The 22,024-nt window shown below is 42.0% G+C and overlaps 1 protein-coding gene across 5 annotated transcripts in view; it reads right to left on the minus strand.

Annotated features, from left to right (window-relative positions):
• Nucleotides 1–22,024, minus strand: part of atrnl1a (attractin-like 1a) — a 180,322-nt gene that overhangs the window by 123,607 nt on the left and 34,691 nt on the right. For 3 of the 5 annotated variants that reach the window (XM_028423945.1, XM_028423946.1, XM_028423944.1), the window contains exons 6-16: nucleotides 18,379–18,553; nucleotides 18,185–18,272; nucleotides 16,819–17,065; nucleotides 14,476–14,659; nucleotides 13,137–13,291; nucleotides 7,804–7,888; nucleotides 6,562–6,773; nucleotides 5,713–5,831; nucleotides 5,283–5,399; nucleotides 4,329–4,461; nucleotides 278–465 (exon numbers count right to left, since the gene is read on the minus strand). In XM_028423945.1, coding sequence (XP_028279746.1) covers nucleotides 278–465; nucleotides 4,329–4,461; nucleotides 5,283–5,399; nucleotides 5,713–5,831; nucleotides 6,562–6,773; nucleotides 7,804–7,888; nucleotides 13,137–13,291; nucleotides 14,476–14,659; nucleotides 16,819–17,065; nucleotides 18,185–18,272; nucleotides 18,379–18,553 — 1,703 coding nt within the window. The remainder of the gene's footprint in view (nucleotides 1–277; nucleotides 466–4,328; nucleotides 4,462–5,282; nucleotides 5,400–5,712; nucleotides 5,832–6,561; nucleotides 6,774–7,803; nucleotides 7,889–13,136; nucleotides 13,292–14,475; nucleotides 14,660–16,818; nucleotides 17,066–18,184; nucleotides 18,273–18,378; nucleotides 18,554–22,024) is intronic. The other 2 variants (XM_028423948.1, XM_028423947.1) reach the window with 1 other exon arrangement.

Below are 22,024 nucleotides of genomic sequence, written 5' to 3' on the forward strand. Positions count from 1 at the left end.
AAATAATCATATATTCTCATGCCTCTCTTAATTCAATATTCATATTTCACATCATTCTCAATGAAAGGGGTTAATGTTGTACATGTATATATTCATTAGGATAATCCCCTTGGGATGAACCATAAGGTGGGTAATTAGTCATCTCCACTTAATACTGACCCTGATGTGATTTAACAACTCTAAGAGGTAAGAGGTATACTGCTGTTGTACCATAGGAGTATCATAGGAGTCCTGACGTCACATGTTATTTAACACTGCAGGATCAGCTTCTACTCACCTGATCTTGCAGCTGATGTTTTTGTAGCTCCTCCAGAACAAAATTGACCTGTTTGTCTGTGAGCAGAGAGGCAATATTTCCTCCCAGGTTTTTGCAGTAGTGCTGAGCGTTATCGTAGCTCTCTCTGCTGGAGTTGATCCTCAGGCAGGCCTCCCCAACGTGGTGCCAGCCCTCCCCGCACAGCTGGCCTGCACACACAAACACACTCTCCCCAGTTACATCTGTGCGATGATTCTTTCTCATGGTCTCATCATCAGAGACCATAAAACACAAGTAAAACTACAGTAAAAAAAAAGTCTTATAATGCCATAAATCATAATGTATAGCCTATTTAGTATTACTTCAGCATGCTACCATAATCATTTTTGCAGCACACAGCAGAAAACTACAACACAATGTTTATTTTTGTTAAGCTTTAGCTCGACACGTTCAGCATTCTATAATAAACATTCATGCAGTAAGTTCAAAGTAAAATGGCAGCTGGCAGGATAGCACAAAACATACTTCTTGGGGTATGCTAACATGCTATGATGCTAAAATGATGAGCTTTTTAGCATTAGCATTCTAGCATGCTGTCATGACCAACTGCAGTCAACCTAAAGCGAGATGGGCGCTAGCAGGGAAGCACAAACAGTATTTACTAGAGGTGTGCTAACATGCTAACATTAAACTTTATCTTGTCACATTTAGCATGCTGTCATTTAACGATACAATATTTGACTTTGAATAATTACAATAGTCTTCAGCTGATTATTATAATGTTATGCAGAATATCAAGACAACACAGAAGCATCCTGACCCAAAGGTTGACATTTATAAAGAAGCTCATGCAAGAACAGGACAGCAGGATATAATACAGAACAGTGTTTACTTTTTGAGGTAACGCCTTCATGAATCAGTCAGGCAGGCAGGTAGAGCCAGGAAACAATTCCAAAAGGGCACAACAAGAAGGCATTTAATGGCAAGAAGCAAAGATCCTACATATGTGAGAGGCCTGCTGGTATATATATATATATATATACACAGATTCATCTAATGGGGGCAGCATCAGGTGACGCTATGTTTACACATAGTGTAAAGTTTCTATTACATTGGCCCAGATAAATACGCTCCCAAGAGCCATCATAACTACACCAAGCCTGTGGGTGGCAGTGTAGGAAGAAGGAGAAAGCAGTGCCAGCCAATCAGAAGTCCAGGTGTCAGAAGTTGTTCCAAAATTGCCGACCCCTGAGTCCTAAAGCTGGAACAAAGAACTTTCTCCTCGCTGCGAGAACAATTGTGTGATTGTTGAATTGTTGTGATCAATGGGATGTATTATAGCAGACAGTCATCCACACGTTCACAGAATTAATTGCACACAGACCAGAGGTCTGCTACAATCAGCTATACTAACTTTCTATCTATTGTCATGCTGTGCGCCCTCTGAGCATTATCAGCTTGTTAGGCCAGGTAACCACGACTGTGCTCACAATTTGCAATACAATTGCATTGTCAACCTTTTGTGTGGGACGTGTGCTGCAGTGGGCGGGCCGTATGCACACAGCGGAGTATGGTACCTCCGCGTTATTTGTTCTCCTCGAGTATGGATCCAGCTTAACATGTCCTTCCAAGTCTGTATTTGCAAACACGTAAAAAGTGCTTACACCAACAGAAATGCAAACGCTACCCGGAATGCTTCGATTACTAGACTACGACCTACTCTGGCAGCCGTACTACACAAAAAAAGAAAAACGAACTGATGCACAGATTGCCGAAAACTCAGTTTTTGTCAGTTTAAATTCAAATGCAAATGCAGAGTTTTCCAAAATCTCCACTTTTGCTGGAGTGGAATTGTTTTCAGAGGTGAAAACTCTGTTTATGTGTAAATGAAAGGCACAAACAAAGGGAAAGGTATGTATGTGTAAACGGGGTCTGAGTCACTGAAGTATGTGGCGATCACTGAAAAGACGGTCGACTTTGCTTGAACTGTTCCTGATTCAGGTGTTAAAGCAACATGAGAGGCTGATTTATGTTCTTATGTTACCTCATGCAAATAAAATTCCTAGACGTTAAAGATATGTTAGATTAATTCACCCATAAAGCTGGTATATAAGTTTGTTGTTGTTTTTTTTTATCAGGGTCACTGTAGCGACTTGTGGGAGAGTATAATGGTAGAGAGGCTGTTCAATTAGCCGGGATGAAAGGGAAGAGAAAGTCATTTTGCCTTCGCTGAGAGCGGGCTGCTTATTTTTGGTCTCCGGGACTGATTACATTCACGGGCCATAATGGCTTCCATCACCAACCCTATCATGCCACAGAAAAGAAAATACCTGCTCTCTTTATTTATTTATTTCATTTCAGCGGGCGATAGAAATGAGTAATAACGGAGCAAAGCAGGAGGAGAAAGACAGATGAGGGGATTAAAAAAACAGAGGCATGTAAAAACAAATAGATTGGGCAAAGTCTTTGTATAAAAGGAGACATAAACATGCCAGGCCATTTAGAATAATTAGCCATAACTAACCCAACCTCGCCGTAATTGAAAACGTATCTCCACATAAAAATATAGAAACACATAGCTTTGTTTGTCTTGACTCACGCTAATGGATTCACGCACAAAGGCATATTCATTTCATCTGTGCGGGCCATGGGAACCACAGTGAAAGATTCAAATGGTTTATACATTCAAAGACCAGGAGAGGTGATGGGATGTCAGCCATGTGCTGGCGGAAGCTGTGAAAGTGTACGTAGCTCAGTGAAACTGATTTACAGATAGGAGAGGCTCCGATGTTTGTGACTCCCCTCTACTAAGAACGAGGAGGAGGAGAAATTGATCACAGCTCCTGGATTCATAAGAATAAACAACATGTATTGTAAGGAAATAATGCTGCCAAGCTAGGAGCTAACACTGTATGCAAATGGAGAACCAGCAGGAAATTAACTGATGTGCCGCATATAAAGGAAATTACAGAAGCCCAGAAGGGACATAAAGGAATATGAATTTTTTGCCAGGTCCTGAAACACTTTTTGTGAAATCCAGAGAAACTTTTGTGATATCTAACGGTCTCACAAACATTTCTCAGTAAATAAATGAATAAATAAATCCTTCATATCCTTTCCCAGGCTCTGTAGGAAATAATATCAGCAAGAAGCACAAATATCTTCAATTACACCCTAGACAGGTTTATATTGTATTTATGTATCAAATTGCAATAATATTGTAAAAAAATGTTGACTCTAATAAAAAGGTTGATTTGACTAATGACAATCATAATGCTGCATGGGTTTAATGACAAATAGGAAGGATATGTGAAGAGATAATATTGGTTGCAAATGGAAATATGGCAAACATCCAAACCTTATCCACCAAACATCACCTGGTTTCAGACATGTCTCACCACAGAACACAAGACACAAGAACACAAAAGCCCTCTAAGACTGCATGTACAACAGGAGGAAAAAAAGAAGAAGGCAAACACAGTATCCTCCTCAGCTTAAAGTCCATGTAGGCGCCCCTAGCACAGTACAACAGCATGGAAGTGGAGCACTCGTCGATTCAAATAGCGTGAGTATTACATCTGCCTTTAGCCTTGCTGGTGCCAAAGTCAAAGTGCGTGCAGCCTCAGCTAAAGGCTACACAGCAGAACTTTGTGAGTTAGTCAGCCAAGGATCCATATTCAGAACATCCCGTAAACACTTCTAATTGGCCTACTTCTTTCTGCCGCTGTGCCTGTGTGTGTGTGTGTGTGTTCATGAGTGCATGTTAATCCTTGGAGCATCCATGCCTGCACAGATGTATCCGAGTGTTTATTTGTGAAGACCACTAAGAATAGGCAGCGAGTTAGTGTGGGAACATGCACTTTAAAGCACGTGTGGTCTCTGTCTTGTACACTGTATGTTTCATATGACACAACACACCCTGAATAGCTCTGGGAAAGTAAGTGTAATTACTTCAAAGAACACATCAGTGGACGCCTTTATGTAAGAATCTGTGTGGGTGCTCAAAGTTTGATGAATTTAATGTAATCCATATGACATCAGGTGGTCTGTGTGTGTGTGTGTGTGTTCTCACCAGGCAGTGCTTGACACTCCTGCTGCTGCGGCTCCCACTGACAGTTGACGTTCAGGGAGCAGCTCCTGCAGTTGGCCAGTCGGAAACACTCCTGCTCCTCCCTGCGTTTACACCTGGATGGCTCTCTCACCGACTTCAGTTAACACACACACACACACACACACATAAAAGGAAACAATATCAGTGCAGTTATAGTTTGTCATGTGTGCTGTCTGGACAGTAAATACAATAAAGCAGGAGAAATCAATACAACTGTGCAAGACAAGTTGAAGGTAGTGCGATCACTGCAGTGGATCAAACAGCCAAACAGAACATGCAGAGTGAGAATCGATACAAAGCACAGGTTAGACTGATATAGAGTTTTATCAAGTCTTATATTATGTAAGCTGTGTGTATTACACTTACACGACCCTAACTTTTTTTTTTGTTGCAAAGTTAGATGAAGGGTGAAGAGAGAAGTGCAGATCCTATTTTAGAAAAATATGACATTTTCTTTTATATTTTTGGATTATTTTACCTCTTTTTAGCACAGTCAATAGACATTTTCTGCTACTTAACGGAAATTTACCACTTGAATAATTCCGAGGCCCTGTCCCAATATCCAAACTCCGCCCCTCTGTGCCCCTCAATAAGATGTTCTGACTACGTGGTGCAAGAATGTATCTTATCCCAGATTTCCAGTGTAGTTCTCCAAGGTTGATCATCAGCGCTCTTTGGATAGCAAAGCATGGCCCCTCATCGCATCAAGTGTCACTGTACTAAATCACTTAATGATTTTAAAGTTTCAAAACAACAAGGTGTTCTTTTTCAGTCAGCGTTTTCAAAGTCGGTGGTAGTTGGAAAACTGCATGGAATTAATTCACCTCCAATTTTTCACATAACCCCAGGAGTTACTCTGACTTCTGACCTTAACCCAACCTCCCCCTCTAACAGGAAGTGTCAAATAATACACACATGTCCCCTTCTTCGGGCTCCGTGTTTCCACAAGCTCAGCTGATGTTCAGACAACATGGACGGAGGGGGAGACAGAGACAAAGCGCCGCCATGCTGCTGGGCCAGCTCCAGAGTCAGCTACACACAGAAATCATTAACAGTTTCACATTTAAACCCACACACACACACACAGAGAAAGCAACATGCAGCAACACACACACACACACAAAGAGAGACAGAGAAAGCAGGGACAGGATCAAAAACAGAAAGAGAAAACAGAAAATGAGGAAAAGTGCTGAAGAGGTGCAACACTAATCATTTAAAGCAGTTTTTAAAATGAATCACATCACACCCTAAAATCATTAATTACAACATATGAGTGTGTGTGTGTGTGTGTTCATATATAGTGACAAACTTTACACTCTGTCTGACTCAGCCGGTCACAACGTACCACGGTGCAGTTGCTCGAAGCAGAGATGCACTTCCTGTCTTCGCACCACTGACAGCCTCGTGTGTTGGAGGTGCAGCTCGCGCAGTCTGCGAACCGGAAGCACTGCTCGTCTGTGCTCTCTGCGAGGTGTGTATAACAGAAGTCAAGTATAAACCTAGTGTTAGGTATATACCAAAGGGTTTTTGTATGTACACATGAAGAGAAAGCTATGTAAGTTTACTTCAAGACATGATATGCTAATCTAGTAGACTACATATAAAACTGGAAAATTAATGCTGAGGCTGGACACGTACCTGGGACGTCAAAGTCAATTTACATTTCATAAACACTATTAAAAATCTTAATATACTAAAGAGGAGAAAATGGTGGAAAAAAACATGCATATATCTGCAATTAATGTTAATCTGTTATGACATTTGATTGTACATGGAAATAACCAGAAATCAGTGAAAACTGACCTGGGATATAAAGTTGAGGATTTAAAAGGCCACTAATCTTTAAAGTCAGTTAATCCACGTGGACTTGTTTACTTTAACCAGCAGTGACACATGCACATATTATGTTTCAGTGCCTGAAGGTGAATATGTGGATGAGTTACTGCCTCTACATCTGGATTAGACCCATCCAAATTACTTTAAAATAAGTTGATCGTTACAAAATTGACCTCCTGTTCCTATAATTACTGTGTACAAACACAAAACCTTCAGAGTATTTACTGCTCTCATAAAAGAATAAGCCTTCTGGGGGTAACACTTGTGTGTAATTGTGCTGTACGATTCAAAAAATTGTTGACATGACATTGAAAATACTGAGACAAAGATGGACAAACAGGATCACAGTGTCTCATACCTGGTCGTGTAGGGCAGAAAGGAGCAGGGGAAATGTAGTCTGTTGGTTTTTGCTCCCAGGGGACACATTTACTGTTGACCCAGTGGCAACGCAGGCCTGGTCCAGCTGCAGCACACATTGCTGAGTTGTAGAAGGCGTGGCAGGACGGTGGAGTGTAGGCCAGCACGTCGTTCAGAAGGAGGCCCGAAAAACCTCCAAAGATGTACATGGATCTGAGAAGTGCACACCGGCAAGTATAGAGACAAAAAATGGCTGCAGAGATTAATCTTGTTAAAAAAAACCTAAAAGATAGAAGACCTTTAAAGATAAACCCGAACTTTGGTGTGTTTTGAAGTTAGCCTTTTGAAGTTTAAAGTTGACATTTTGGGGCTCAAGTTGACTTTTTTGATGCGTAAAGAGGGTGAAAGGGCCAGAGCACCGTTTCCACATTCAGCAACAAGTCACTTCACGTTGTGATGGAGGTTATGCAATAAACTTTTAAGCTTTGAAGGGGCTGGCATTTAATCTCTGCTGGTGAGGACATGAGAAAGGACATGGCAACAGAAGAAATATAGATCTCGTGATAATAAGGAGTAACATACATTAGGTGGACATGTCTACACTGTATCTATTTATAAAATAGAGAAAGTTACAGATGCAGTTAACCCTTTCCACCCCAAGCCTATTTTTAAGGCCTCAGCTTGAAAATGAACAGAGTATATCTCAGCAACCACAAGGTGTATTTAAATGCTTATGACATAATAAAGGGAACACCTGGGAGATTTGCTCAGACGTGTAAGTATTAGTTTGTATGCCTCTGGCTCTTTTTATAAATTAAGATGGAAAATTCACACTTTTACAATGATTCTCCTTGAAATGATGCAGTTGCAGCACCAAAGTTATATATAGCCAGAGGTGAGGAAGTAGATGTTTCTAAACAAAGAGTTTCAGAAGAGGCAGAGATGTGTAAACTAAATATAACATCAAGACCAATACATAAACAATCTAAACCACATAACTATAACCTGAGAAAGCAAAAAAAAGTAGGACGAAAGTCAATTGAGATGCTGTAAACTTAGAGGACACAGGAAAACTTCAAGGAAATGTGCCTAGGCATAACGCATTATGAATATTTCTGTGTGTTTTATTTGCATGCATGTCATTAAGGAGAAGGCAGCTTAACATGAATCAGCTTCACAAGCCAGACTTAGATTTCTTAGGTGGAGTCTGACAGTGACGGAGGTCAGCAAAGGTCAAGCTCACCCATTGCTAACCACAGCGGAGTGTCCAAAGCGGTTGATGTCCTGGTGCAGCCCTGGTCTTGGAAGGACAGTCCACTCATCACAAGCTGAGGACAATCACAAAATATGCTTCTTAACATTTGTGTTCAATGTTCAATGCATGAAATCAGACCCCACAACAATGAAATATGCAGCTTATTTGACCAATATCACTGTTTAATAATTATTCAAATATAAATATACATAGGACACAGCACTACAGAACAATAATACACCCTTTATCATGATTTCATCTTATTTTGGCAGTAGTAGTAGGAAAAAGGAGTACCCAGAGCTACTGCATGTGAGAATATGGAGCAGTGGAGGGTGAGCCACAGTTCAACCCCCTTCCCCCCAATTTCATAAGAACTCATTATCCTAACCTTTTCACATCAAATTATGGTGATATGGGGAAGATAGGGGAGATAATCTGGGAGATGACTTCATAAAACTCTTCATACCACTGAACGCCATCATAAAGCAGTCCCCTCTCCCATTCTCTGTAGTTATCAGCTCTGTGTATTTTACTATTTTGATTTTACAACTCTCTGATGTTTTAATGACCCTTACATTCTACCATTATATTAAAAATGAAATGACTGTGTGTGTGTTTGTGTGTGTGTGTTTTAGTGTAAATTTATCCATATAATCCTCCCCTGAACATAAACGCAGAGAGGCCGTGCAGAATCTAGGACGCCAGGTTGCTAATGACCTCGTTAAGCAGAGTGCTAATTGGGAGTACTTGTTTAAGAGTGAGGGAGGCAGCAGAGAATGGGGAGGTTCCCAATAAATATCAAGAGCGATGAGTTCAAAAGCGATGAGTTCACTTCTAGCAGAGGTTAGAGGTCGTGTTAACATGAGTAAAAGCCAACAAGAAACTGGGTAATATGGCAGCTGGTGGGAGCTGCATTCATTGGAATGCATTTATTCCTACAATGAGTGGCCATTGGAAACAATATGAAACTTCAAGTAGTTCTGCCTGAAAGACTCAACTCAGGCAACACACAATGATAATGCAGATAAACTGCTAAGAAGACAGTAGAGTGAATCATATCAGTCTGAACCTGCAACTTTAGCCTCAAGTCTATTTCTAGATCTCACACAGACACAGCTGTTTTTCAGCTAAACTTTAATAACACTTACAAGGCCATGTATCAAATTGGCACCTCTGCTTAGGTAATCATCACTCATCTAGGGGCTCCAGGTGTGCACAGACATGTGACATCAAAAATCCATCTGAAGCCTGAGACACGTGTGCTGCTCAAAGTTCACATGTCTCAGTCTCAGTTCAAATGTCAGAGTCATTCATATGATCGAGGTTTGTTTCTGTGAAAACCAAGTCCAAGTTACCTTAGCTGTAAAACAGGCTGATGGCTTCAAATGTAATCAATCATCATAATATGATTTTTTTTAACAGATTTCAGTTTTATTTTTGTGACTTTTTTGAGTCAGAAAACACATCACCCCTGCATCCCACCCCTAAGGCTTAATCCCTAAATCACTTTTAAGCTACATTGACACGAAAGAACAATTGTTAATGGTGGCATGCAATGACAATGTCACCGCCACAGCGATCAGCCATATTGCTTTGACACCGACAGCAGAAGTGAATAACAATGATTATCTGGTTATCATGGTATCTGTCAGTAGGCAGCAAGTGAACACTTTGTCCTCAGAGCTGATGTATTAAGCCTAGACGTCATATAACTATAAATGAAGCCTCTGTGACATCATCCATAGGTTACTGCAGAGCTGCATATGCTCCTAGAAGCTGCAGGGTTTTGGGCTTCATTTCTCAGCCCCTTTGGTTGGTTAGAAGCATAAAGCTTGACAATGCTCACAATGTGATGACTGTGCTGTTTCTAATAGAAAAGTGTCACAGTGTGTTGGCTTATGTGACCTTTATGAGGCTTTTCAGGTTTCATTTGACAGGAAGTGAAACAGGAGAAGAAATAGAGAGATGGAATGGCACATTGGCAAAGGGCAGAGGCTGGAATTAAACCCACAACACTCTATATACTCACTCTCTAAGTGTTGCTATTGCTATCCCACAATAACAAAAACTGAGTTATTACACATCATGTTGTAATATTTTTTCTCAGTTAATAAACTGAAAGAGCTGCTTCTGCTGTGAAGTTTGAAGGGCTCTCACATGTCAACCATAGCCAAAGACTTCTCCTGGAAAAAAGATCCCAGCTTCAGTGACTTTTGATTCTGTCACCACTTTGAACAGCTTCTCTCAGACTGAAACTGTCAAATTGTCCACCAAGCTGGCTCAACTGATGCTTATCAGCCCCAACACACATACACACATGTGCACACACATCAACACAGATTTTAATTTCCTCTCAGGATATGAGAAAATCTGTGTTAATAATGCATGGTGGGACAGAGAGAGAGAGAAATCACAAGTCCAGATCGAAGCAGGCAGGCGGGCCAGGCTGATTGACAGTTTGATCTGATCTGCACTAATGGAGAACTTGATGAAGAATGCCGGGAGGAGGAGGAGGAGGAGCAGGAAGCTTGAACAGCAGCCACTGTCTGCTCCTCCAATATATCATGGCTTCCAACATCTTCCAAGCAAGCTACTAGGCTGCCTTAGGCCTTTCACTGGGATATGTGTGTGTGTGTGAGGTGTTTGTTGCGTGGGTGTGTGCTTGCTGTGTGTCAAGTTGGAGAGGACGGCGTTTTTAATCAGAGTTCATTTTCCCCCAAAATCTAATTAGAAGTGTGAGGGTGGCAGGGCTGAGGGGAGGGGAGGAGAAGAGACGGTGGGAGAGCTGAAGGGGGAGGGAGAATTAAATCCAAATGAAAAGTGCCTTCCATGTCGACCTGAATCTAATGCGTGGCAGCAGAAGAGCAGCGGAAGCTAATAACGTCATGTCGCCCCTCCAAGGTTAGCGCAGCAAAACAAAAACAAATTAGTGCTGCAGACCCCTCCCTCACGCTTACAGCCATCACAGAGGCAAGAAGGAGCTGAGGAGCGAATAAAGACAGAAACAGGAGATGGTGAGAAGTGGCTTCCACAGGTGGAGCTATTTAATTATCTCCTGGAGAGATGAGACGGGGGGTGAAAGCTATTTTTAAGAAATGAATAAAAAATTTGCTCACACTAAACAGTCATTTTTCACCTGTTCTGCAGTTATTATTCTGTTATTCAGTCATTAATATAATCTTTGGTAGCCGAGAGAGTTCTCCCCTCTGTAACTACAGAAAGCACCTGCAAACAGACACAACGCCGATGAGAACATGCCGAGTGGATTCATGGAGGGCACTTTATTTGGGGGTGAGTCAGACCTCCATTTCTTGATTGTCGCTTGCACAAAATGCAGCTGCACGTCTTTTAACTGGCGGGCGCAAATACGAGCACATCAGCCCGGGTTTATCCTTTCTTCGCTGGCTGCCAGTGCACTTTTTAAACTGCTTTTATTTAGTTTTAAGTGTGGTGTTTTCCCTCTGTACCTCTCTGAGCTCCTCCATCCCATACTGGCTTTCTCAGTGTCTCAGGTTGGCTGACCCACTCCTCCTGAGTGACCAATCAGAAGCTCAGAGGGGACTGGGCCTTCACACATTTGACAGAGTTTGACTAGAGTCATCCCAGATGTTATTGGTCAAGATACTGGGTAAGTTCCATTCACACTCACTCACTCACTCACTCATCTTTCCAAACTGCTTACTCTATCAGGGTTGGGAAAACAACAGGGGGAGCAGAAGCATCCTGACTTCCCTGTCACCAGTTCCTCCTTGGGACCCAGCTACACCTAGGCAAGGTAGAAGATAAAATTCCTGCAGGAAGTCCTGAGTTGGCCTCATGGTGTCTGCCCAGATGGCTATGTCTGGCATACCTCTGAAAGGATACACCCAGGAGGGCTGAGAGCTTTTCTCAATGTCAGGAAGCAGCAACTGTACACTGAAGCCCAGCCCCCCTACAGACAAATCTCACTTCTGCCGCTTGTATTCACAATCTAAATCTTTCGGTCATTACCCAAATTACTTATTATATTTACATGAAATGATCTGTAGGATGAAGTAATACCAAATTTCAAATATAACCTAATTATGCACCATAAGTCATTCGCAGCCTATTTCCAATTAGAACACAAAATAAAATATGGTAAATATGCAGTTTTCATCATCTCTCACCATCTCCCTCTTCTCTGTAACATGTTTCCTTCTCCCTTCTCTCATCCTCCTCCCCTTTTGTTTCCTCCCTCTCAACCATCACCCCGGCCCTCCCTCTCCTTCCTTGTAGTCACTGAGCCCTGGCTGGTGGACAATAAAGCCAGGGCAGATACGAGGAGTAATGAATAAATTATGATATTTATAAAGACAGGGGTGTGCTTGCGCAGAGTTGAGGGACATGTAAATACACACATTTACTGCAAGGGCTGATGGAGCGAGGAAAAGCATAGCATCCGGAGCCATTTTGTTTCCAACTTCATTGAGGCGGGGAAGGCTCATGCTTATTGTTTATCACCTTTGATTTTGCCTTTTATTCACAAGCTTATTATCTGCATCGTCCTGGTACACCTTTATTGTCTTTAGGTAATTCTCTTTCACGGTCCACAGCGCTTCCTCTTCTCTCCCTAAATCCCTTCTTCATTTACTTATTGTTTCTCCCTCTCCTCCTCTAAACTTCTAGAACCAGTAGTTTGGTCTTTTGGGCATAGGCATATATTTAGGCACCAAAACTTAAACCCACCCTAAACAGAAAAGGGGGTTTCAGTGTGTTTTTAACTTTAGATAAAAACATTAGATTTCCACCTTTCCCTCCCTCTGTCTTTCTGTCGATCGCTTCACTCCCTGTAGCTTCCCTCCTGTGAAGAGTTAGTGTAATCCCTCTTTTCCTCTCCCAGAGCTTCGATTTCTCTGTCCCTGTCAAGAGGAGCACTCATCCTCATACCATCTGCTTTATGATGCAACTGGGTAGCCAGAAATGGGATCCTTAATCATCCTATAGTGTGCTGCAGTACCCAGTGTGTGTGTGTGTGTGATTGTCTCTTTACTTATGATAATATATTGGTTACATTGAAAAACAATAGGGTACCTTGTGAGATGGCCGTTATTGTTACCTGTCATTATAATGGGCTTCATTTGGCTTGATGGTGTGTTGCCCTGAACAAAACAGAACCAGGGCTCACATAATAAAAGAACCCTTATCAGTCCGGGTCTGGTGTCATACCCTAAATACTACAGTTGTAGTACATGAAACCAGTAGCTGTATCCCCCAACAAAACTAGCAAGAGTATTTTTATCATTTGGGGACATAAGATTATCTTAAGATAGGATGTCCCCTCACACATGGCTTGTCCTTACCTATATCATATGCCAGGAAGTCAGCAGAAAAACACTTGGCTCCATTGCTCAGGGATGTGTCATTGTGAGTGTTTCCCCCCAAAACCAGCACCGTGCCACTCAACAGCACAACGGAGTGGAGGTACCGTGGCAAACCACTCTCCCTCAGGATCAACCTGCACACACACACACACACAGGTACACAGAATGCAAGTCAGCATGTGTGACAGATATAAGCATTAATTTGTCAGCTACGCGTGTGTCTGTGTGTGTCCGTGATGGCGTGTTATTGATAGCGTCTGTCTGTGTGTGTGACCTGGCCTGTGGTGACTGCCCTTCGTACCAACTGTTCTTTTTACGAGAGCAGCACACACACGTGGAATAACACAAGAACGCAGAAGTGGTAGGAGGTCTCGGTCTGCAGTGTGTGACCTCTCTGAGGCCGCATAGCTGAAACCAACTGTGGCGACTACATAGGCAAGCTTCTTCGTGTGCGGCTGCCGATCTGACTTTTCTCTAACCAAAATAGAGTTTTTGCACCAGGCCTTAGGTTAGTCACTGTTGTAGTCAAGCAGAAAGTGGCTAAAAAACATGAAACCCACTAAACTGCAGTTTGTGTTTGTGCCATTTCTGTCATTATTGATAATTCCCTGTTTAAATCATATTAGGACCTATTAAGATTAAAGTTAAAGACATGAATGCTTCGAGTGGCAGGTGGATGTCATTACCACCACAGGACACCACTACAGAAATGTAGCATTTTAAATAGGCCAGATTTAAGAGCCTGAAGGATATATAGATCCTGAAGCTGCACCAGCTGGAAACTACTAACAATGTGACACACAGAACTTCAGCATGCCATGGTATGCTCAACGGCAGCTTTGTGCTGACAGAGGAGTAATGATCTTTAAGCTGAAAGTAACCAGAGAACTCAGAAATGTTTTGGTCTGAGATTCTGAAAAGTCCAAGAGCTCAAGTGACACCTGACTCCAACAACAAATTCCAGCTGGAAAGTGAGAGCCACAGGGAGACAGCAGGCTGGGGTGTGCGTGGTAACATTTGTTAACGTATGCATATCGGTGAGTGCACGTACACTAAGTGAGGGAGAGAGAGTGGTAGAGCCAAGCATTCTGTTTCACCCATCCATCTGCTAGGGTTCACCTGAGGTCACGCCTCCTGTCAGATCCTTCTATCCCCACTCTCTTCAGCCTCTTTTTTTTTGGGGGGGGGGGGGGTCAGCAGGACAGAAGAAGCTGACCTCCCCCTCCAAAAGAGTACCAGTACAGATATGTGCTACACATCATGAGACTGCTTGAGCATCTGTTATGTGGCAATGTAGCTATGTTTTGTGCTCACTCACCAAGTTCGGGTGTGGACGTGGTAGCGATACATGTGGTCTACTAGGCCGTATTTGTTGTTGCTGAGTGCCTTGTATCCTCCATGGACGAACACAAAGCCGCTGGCTTCATCATACACGCTGCTGTGGCCGTAACCACCCTGGACCACAGCCCCTTTGGTCGACAATACCTGCCACGAGTTAGACCCTGAGAGGAGAAAACAAGGTCTGATTAATGTAGCGCACACACGCTTAATCATTGAAACCTTTTTTTGGCTCTCACTTTGATGCCAAAAAAGTGAGGCACTTTTAAATCTGGAAGTGAGACAATGCAAATTAGGAAGGACAGAGACAGTGGGCCAAACAAAATGAGGGTTTATCGAATTTAATCATCCACATTTATTAGACAAGTATGACACGTCCAGATCAATTTAAGTTTGTTGAAAACGTGTGGAGCTTCTGAGGCGCACAACTTTCAGCAGTCATCATTAGGAAGACTCAGAGTAACACTGAGAGCGGAGTGAAAAACTCAAGTAGAAGAGACGGTCTCAAATTGTTCTAAAAAGTGAAAGTATGACTGTCAGTGATTGAATACTTTCGTAACATTCCAGCATTTTATCTGCATCAAGAACCGGCATCAGAAAATTGCCGTCTGCAGACGTCTGTAATTTAAGCTGACTAATGAATTCTCAATACTCAAGGAAATTTTTGAAATGAGTCAGACTTTGAATCACACCGTTCCAGCCATTCAAATCAGTAAGTTGCTGTTTAGCAGCATGTAAAAGTTTAGTAACATTTCAGAGCAGATGCATGTCGCATAGACAACCACTTAAAGTTGGCCAAAGTCCTGTTTTTCAGGATTTCCAATACAATATTGTATATTAGTCTGGCTAATGGCTTTGCCAGCATTTTTTTTTGTGTTGCCAAACAAGCTTCGTTAATTTACATTAAGTTGAAAGAAGCAACCACAATAAAGGCCTGGATGTAAAAACAAAGAGTGAGAAAGAACATGAGGAACAGTAATAGAAAGCCTGTTACGAAGGGATGACAAGAAAGTAGAAGGTCAACTTTTATCTCATCTTTGGCAGCTAATTGCTGTGAGCCTGCCTCTCCAAGTGGTCATTAAATCCTTTTACCTCATATTTTACACCTCACTTCGACTCCCCTCTGTCCATTCCCAGCTTGTAGTGATTCTTAGTAACTCCCTGCGAAGCCTAATGATGCTCAGTGTTGTGACACTGTCAGAGAACAAGGTGGAAGGAAGGAAGGAAACAGATAGAGGTGTACGGAGATGAAAGTGATAGATGGATGAGTGGAGGTAAGAAAAGGAAAAAGGGAAGGGGAAGAGGAGCAGGAGATGATGGGGGCCGAGGAGAAGTGATGACAGAGAGGGTCAGAGACTAAGGCCAGCAGATGAAAGGAAAAAGATGGAAGGAGATTTAAAAAAAAAAAAAAAAAAAGGGATGAGAAGGAGCGATGAGAGAGAGGATGACAGGGAGGTAAGAGAGTGAGGGAATGCAGCCGTTTCATTAATCATTGTCTTCTCCCAGACACTCTGGCCTGGGTGCCACTTCTTTTTAATGACCATTCTCAGTGTGTGTTTCTGCGCGTGCATGTGCGTGTGCTGCAACGCATGTTTGCCTTTCAGTCTGCGTTGTGTGTTCAGTGGAATTTGTGTAAAGGTGTGTGTGTGTGTATTTGCCCCTCCTGAATAAATCAACATGAGACTCCAACTTTTGACTACTGCTTTACATAAATGCAACACTGCCATCTACTGGTCAGACAGGGGAATAACACCTATATAACCAAAGGTTGAGGTTGGTTTCTAAAGGTGTAGCTAATGACCAAATATATGTGGACAGAGATGTGGACAGATAGATACAAGAAAATAAAGATAAACAGGTCTGAGGCAACAATGCAATATTTTGTTTGAAAAATCTTTTTCTTGTACAAGAAAAACTGCAGATGGTGTCTTGCAAAAATGTTTCATGATGAGCTGCTCCACAGACAAAAGCTTACTTGGCAGCTAGATTGTTTTCCTGAGCACTCTCTCTGTCTCACACACACACACACACACACATGCACACATACAACCTGCCAGATTGCAGGGTGCTTTTAAACCCACTTAAGTTATATCAAAACTGTAAATTATGAATGGGATTGGTCAGATTAAGAGCCCACCCATGTTAGTCGCACTCCACATTTTCACATCAATGACTGATCAATCATGTCTCAATTTAAACACAACTTTTGGTCTGAAATCGTAGACCAGAAAATGATAAAACAGCTTCTGCGAACCCTTGAGAAAGACCCTGCACTTGACTTCCAAAAGCAATGAAGCATAAACGACACAGCAGCTGCACTCACTGATGTTGTACTCCTGGACTTTGTTGATGTAGCTGTAGATGGGCGAGTAGCCAAAGAAGATCAGCATCACCGGCTCGCCATCAGCCAGCTCCACCACGTGCGCCGTGTGTCCCTCCAGGGCGTACGGAGGTGTTGGGGCTGGTTTCCATGGCAACCAGGTGCGCCTGGGAATGTTGAAGATCCACATCTCATCTGTCACGTTAGCAGGTCCCATTTCCAGCTTCCCGCCAAACATGTAGATGTCGTCCTACATGGAGGATATACAAGAGTCTGACACATAAGATAACTGAGAGAGATCGTAGCAGACTGGAGGCTTAAACAATACAGATGTAACCATGAAACCACATGAACACACTCTGATGTCACGATGGTACGAAGCTGCAAACTACTAGTCTGAGTTTTTGTTAACATCATTGTCTCCTTTATCTCTCCCACTTCTGTTCCGGTGAGGGGGTGAAGAGTCAGTAGGTCTGTCTGCTTGTGTCTGCTTTGTCCTTAAGAGTTTAAAGTGTGAACAGCAAACAAGTCCATAGTTACTGCCTGCTACAAATCATCTCCACGCCTCAGTCAGGACAGTCCCGACCTCCTCTGGATCAAATCTCACCTTGAGCACAGCAGAACAGGGACGTTTGTCTTCGTTCCCTGTCCCGTCCTCCGCTATTAAATGACTCCTTCCACACGAAATAAGCATGTGTCCCAGTATTTGGACAGTGACACATCATTTGATGCACCCTAGTCTTATGTGATTGATGTACAGAGGGACACTGTGGGATGATTCTGATGTTCTCATTTCTTTACAGATAAGTTGAATAATGGGCCCATCTTGTGAAATGACATCCTATCCCTGCACACACTTCAAACAGACAGAGCTGCCTGGAATATGGGCGGCAGCACACATTTCCTTATACAGGACCAATTTATTGGTGCGTTAATAATAAATAAAACATTATCACAAGCAAACAATGGTGTCAGTTTATTATCCTCAATAATAACAAAAAACCCACTCTAGTGTTAGAGATTCATCAGTCGGACTTTATAAACAATATGTAATCCTCACAGTCTGAACAGCTCTACAAGGACATCCCCTAGGAGGAGCTGCTCCCTCTGTTTTGCTATGCTGACCCTGAACTCATCCTTATAGGTATCTAAACCCTATATATTTTTGTGAATATGTAAAAGTGAAGCTTTATTACACAGATCCTGTTCAAGCTTTCTTCCTGTTAAAGGGGAGTTTTTCCTTGCCACTGTCGCTCTTAAGGGGGTTCAGGCTCTGGGTCTCTGAGAAGCGCTTTGAGACTATTTCTGATTGTAAAATGCGATATATAAATAAAATTCAATGGAGTTGAATAGATGTCTGGAGTCATACCTGGTACAGAGCTAGTGAGTGTCCATATCTGTAGAGAGGGCCGCTGCTGACAGGCACCACATCCCATGTGCTGGTTTCCAGGTTGTAGCTGAGAAGAAAAGCAAAAAACAAAATAACAAAAACTGAAAAAAAACAACAAATGTATCTGTCTAATAAGCGCAGTTACAGTTACGACTCAGATGGATAGTGCTTACTTGATGACCATGTGATAGTTGGAGTAGTTGAAGGAGTAACCTCCCACCACCCACATCAGCCCAGAGTGCACCAAGGCTCGATGAGACGCCCGACCCAGAGACTGAGCTGATGGTTTGATGCTGGGCAGCACCCAGAAGGCCTCAGTGGAGGGGACGGAAAGAGAGCAGTCTGGACCTGATACAAAGAGAAAGAGAGCAAGGCAGAGGCAGGGGGAGAGAGCGAGAGAGAGAGAGAGACTTATTTTAAAATTAGAGTAAAAAAGGCTTTCTAATTCTAATTTGTCAAATTTAGTGTTCTGACTCTGGTGCCCCCCACTCATAGGATGGCTAAACAGACAAAACCGATTGATATGAACAATGGCACAACAGAAACAAAGCAGTGTATCTTTGAACAGCAGAGAAATATAACCCACGAGGGGTCATCTGAGGGTGCAGGTTGGTATGAAACAGACGAGACACTGCTTTCAGATCCACTTTCTTCTCTGCAGCTGAGGAGAGCAGAGGGACGGAAGCGGGAGACAAATGGCACAGCGCACTCTTTTCATTAACACAAAAACATATTTTCTGGCTGCCAAATGGCAGTCACCATGGCAACCAGTACCTTTTTATTACAGCTCCTGTTTGTGTATCAGATGGCTCCTCTGAGGCTGTGTGGCCTTCTACACATCATTTGTTACAAGGAGGACACTGGCCTGAACATGCCTGCTCCCACCTGACCTCAGAAGGTAAGCTGTGCTGGGCCTGGTTACTACTTGAATGAGAGACTGCCTGGAAAAAAAAACAGGTGCTGTATGTTTATTTTTACTTTTATGTCAGCAGCAGGGGGCGCTGCTGCTACTTCAGCCTGACTTTTGATGAGGTGTTTACAGACAAAAATCATATTTATGTTATTTTTGTGTATTTATGTTGTATTTTTAGTCCAGCTTTTATTTTATTTTATTTTTTTTAGGATGTTGTTATATTATTATTTTGTCTTTTGTAGTTTATATTGTTTTCATCTTACTTTTATTTTTTATTTATTTTAATGAAATTTAATTTATTTTATTGTAGTAGTGAACGTTTATTTTATTTTTTCATTCTATCTTATCAAATGTTTTTTCACTATCTTCTTTTATTTTGATGGTGGGATCAAATTATTTTATTTCCCTATTTTATTTTCCTATTTTTTAGTCCCGGAAGTTGTGCGTATTACACGCTACGTCATCTGTTGATGAGCCCGTGCTCCTCCCCCCCAGGTGCTGCGTTGGTTTAGTTCAGGCCTCAGGGTGTGCACACACAGTTCGCACGTTAGCTTTTTTAAATTGGAGCTTGCAGCGTCTCTTATGTACAGAGTAAGGCTCGCTGACGTTTTACATTTTACCAGTAGAAAGAGAAGTTTTGTTTAATTCACGAGCTTCACGCATCTTTCCCTCTACCACAGGTGAGGACATCACACGCGGGAGCTCAAAGGGAAGCTGAAACTCTCTTAAAGGTTAGTGACGTCCTGCGAGCTACGTTAGCCGCTAATCAACCTACTCAATTGTTGTCAGGTGTGTTAGCTTGTTAGGCTAATTTTAACTGTGTGCCATTAGTGATGTCCTGTTTCTGACTTTTATACCATTATCTAATGCCATGTTTGAATTACTTTAGTTGGCAAATTAAAATGTAAGCTAAACAAAGTTCATACTGTAGCCTACTATATTTTTATCTAAAATATTAAACATAATACTTCCACAACTACACCAGGTCCAAATAAAATATTCTGGAACAAATCAAACTCATGTTATGCAGAGGCTAAAAATATTTCTGAATCCTTTATTGCATTTGTGAAAACACTGATAGGTTCAAAACTAGAGAAAGCACGCTCCTAATCACTAAATACAATGCTGTAAACAGTCTAGATTTTCCTGAGTATTTTGAAATGCGATAGTCTGTTTTTTTCCCCTCATCTGTTCCTTTCCCATAGAACAGGCCTATACCTTGTTGTTTTATTAAACAAACTAAATAGCCTCATGTTATTTATGTGTTTGCACGGCGGCATGTCATTTCCATCTCTGCATGGAAGTGGTTTACAATTCGCTGCTGTCTGCACACCGAGGTAAGACGCGCGTACACAGATGAACACAGACACATGTGCGCATGCCTACTATCTATCTATCTATTAGTAATACTAATAATAACAACAATACAATGTGTGTTTATGTGTGTGTGTGTGCATAGCTAAGTTGGGCATCATTTCCCTTAGTCACAATGTCAACTTGTTTATCCCTTTACCAAAACTCTAACTGGGAGACCGGCTGCGAAGCCTTTGCTGGCTTGTGTTCCTCTACCCAGTGAAGGGAAGTTGTGCGGTATGTCTACTGGGGGTGACTTTGATTAGCCTGCTAGCCTCCTTAGCCACTTTAAGCAATGAGTGTCGTTGTATGCTTAATGATGCTAAAGTAATATTGTAAAATGAAATGTCTTTTTGCCATGTTATTTGGGAATGGTTGCTCTTATTGTTATTAAAGCAATGTTATTCACATGAACAAGGCAAAGTTACCACAGCCAGCATTGAGAGTGCAGCATCAGTCAAGGTCCGACTTTGTTTTGATCAGCTGACCTGGAGTGCTGTACTTGTTCTTCTTTGGTTTTAGTCAGACTCCACACATCTCTCACATTTGGTTCTTGACTTTGAGGGTCACATCGTCAGAAACCAACAATTTATTCTCAAAATGGTGTAAAAATGATCCCCCTCAGATGAAAGGTGCAGGCGTGACAGCAGGTTAGAGAGAATTGTTTCAGTGATCTGCTAAAGCTCTCTCCACTGTAGGTGATGACGTCAGCCACTCTGCCTCTGAACATTCTCCGCAATACACACTAATGTTAAACTCAGAAGAGACCTTAAACATCACTTGACATAAAACTCTTGACCATTTGTTGTTGTGTTCCTCTCCTGGTGGCTGTAACTGTGGGGGCAGTATTGCGCACTTCAGTGTCTGCCTGAAACCATTAGAACAGTAACTCCTAACCAGTAAGTGCCATTAGTGTGTCAATAGAGATCATCGGGTGTGCAGTGGGAAATTATCCATTATCACTGTCTATGCCAGCAACAAGTAGTAACAGGGAAAACGATGAAATACCCTCTTGAGTTAGATAAGTGGGCAAGTGGGATTTTTGTCAGTGTGTGTGCATGTGTGTGTCTGTGCATTGAGGCAAACTGTGCAGAATGTAGAGCAAATTGTAAATGAAATGATGTGCTGATGTGTATTTAAGATAAATAAGGCTGTTTAATGTGTTTATTAAAAGAACAACATGGAGAGATTGTTTGATCTGTTGTGGTCGAAAATCAAATTAAATAAAATTAGCTTGACCTTGAAGGGGGTTGGGGGGGGGCTGGCTATGTGCCTTTCAAAACTTCACCCCAAGTTTTTGAGAAAAGTTAATCGCTCTCTTTATTAGTGTAGCCACCTCCTCACAGGAGTACATCAACTGTAAAGTCAACAAGTTGACTTCGTTTTGGATGCACATTTCTGCTGTGTGCCATCTTAATTTACAAAGAGCCAGAGGCATACAAACGAATTCTTACACACCTGAGCCAATACACCTTGTGGTTGCTGAGATATACTTTTGGGCATGTTTCAAGCAGAGGCCTTAAAATAGGCTTGGGGTGGAAAAGGTTTTAAAC

This window comes from Parambassis ranga, chromosome 15 (assembly GCF_900634625.1).
Source record: "Parambassis ranga chromosome 15, fParRan2.1, whole genome shotgun sequence".
In the NCBI taxonomy this organism is placed as follows: Eukaryota; Metazoa; Chordata; class Actinopteri; family Ambassidae; genus Parambassis; species Parambassis ranga.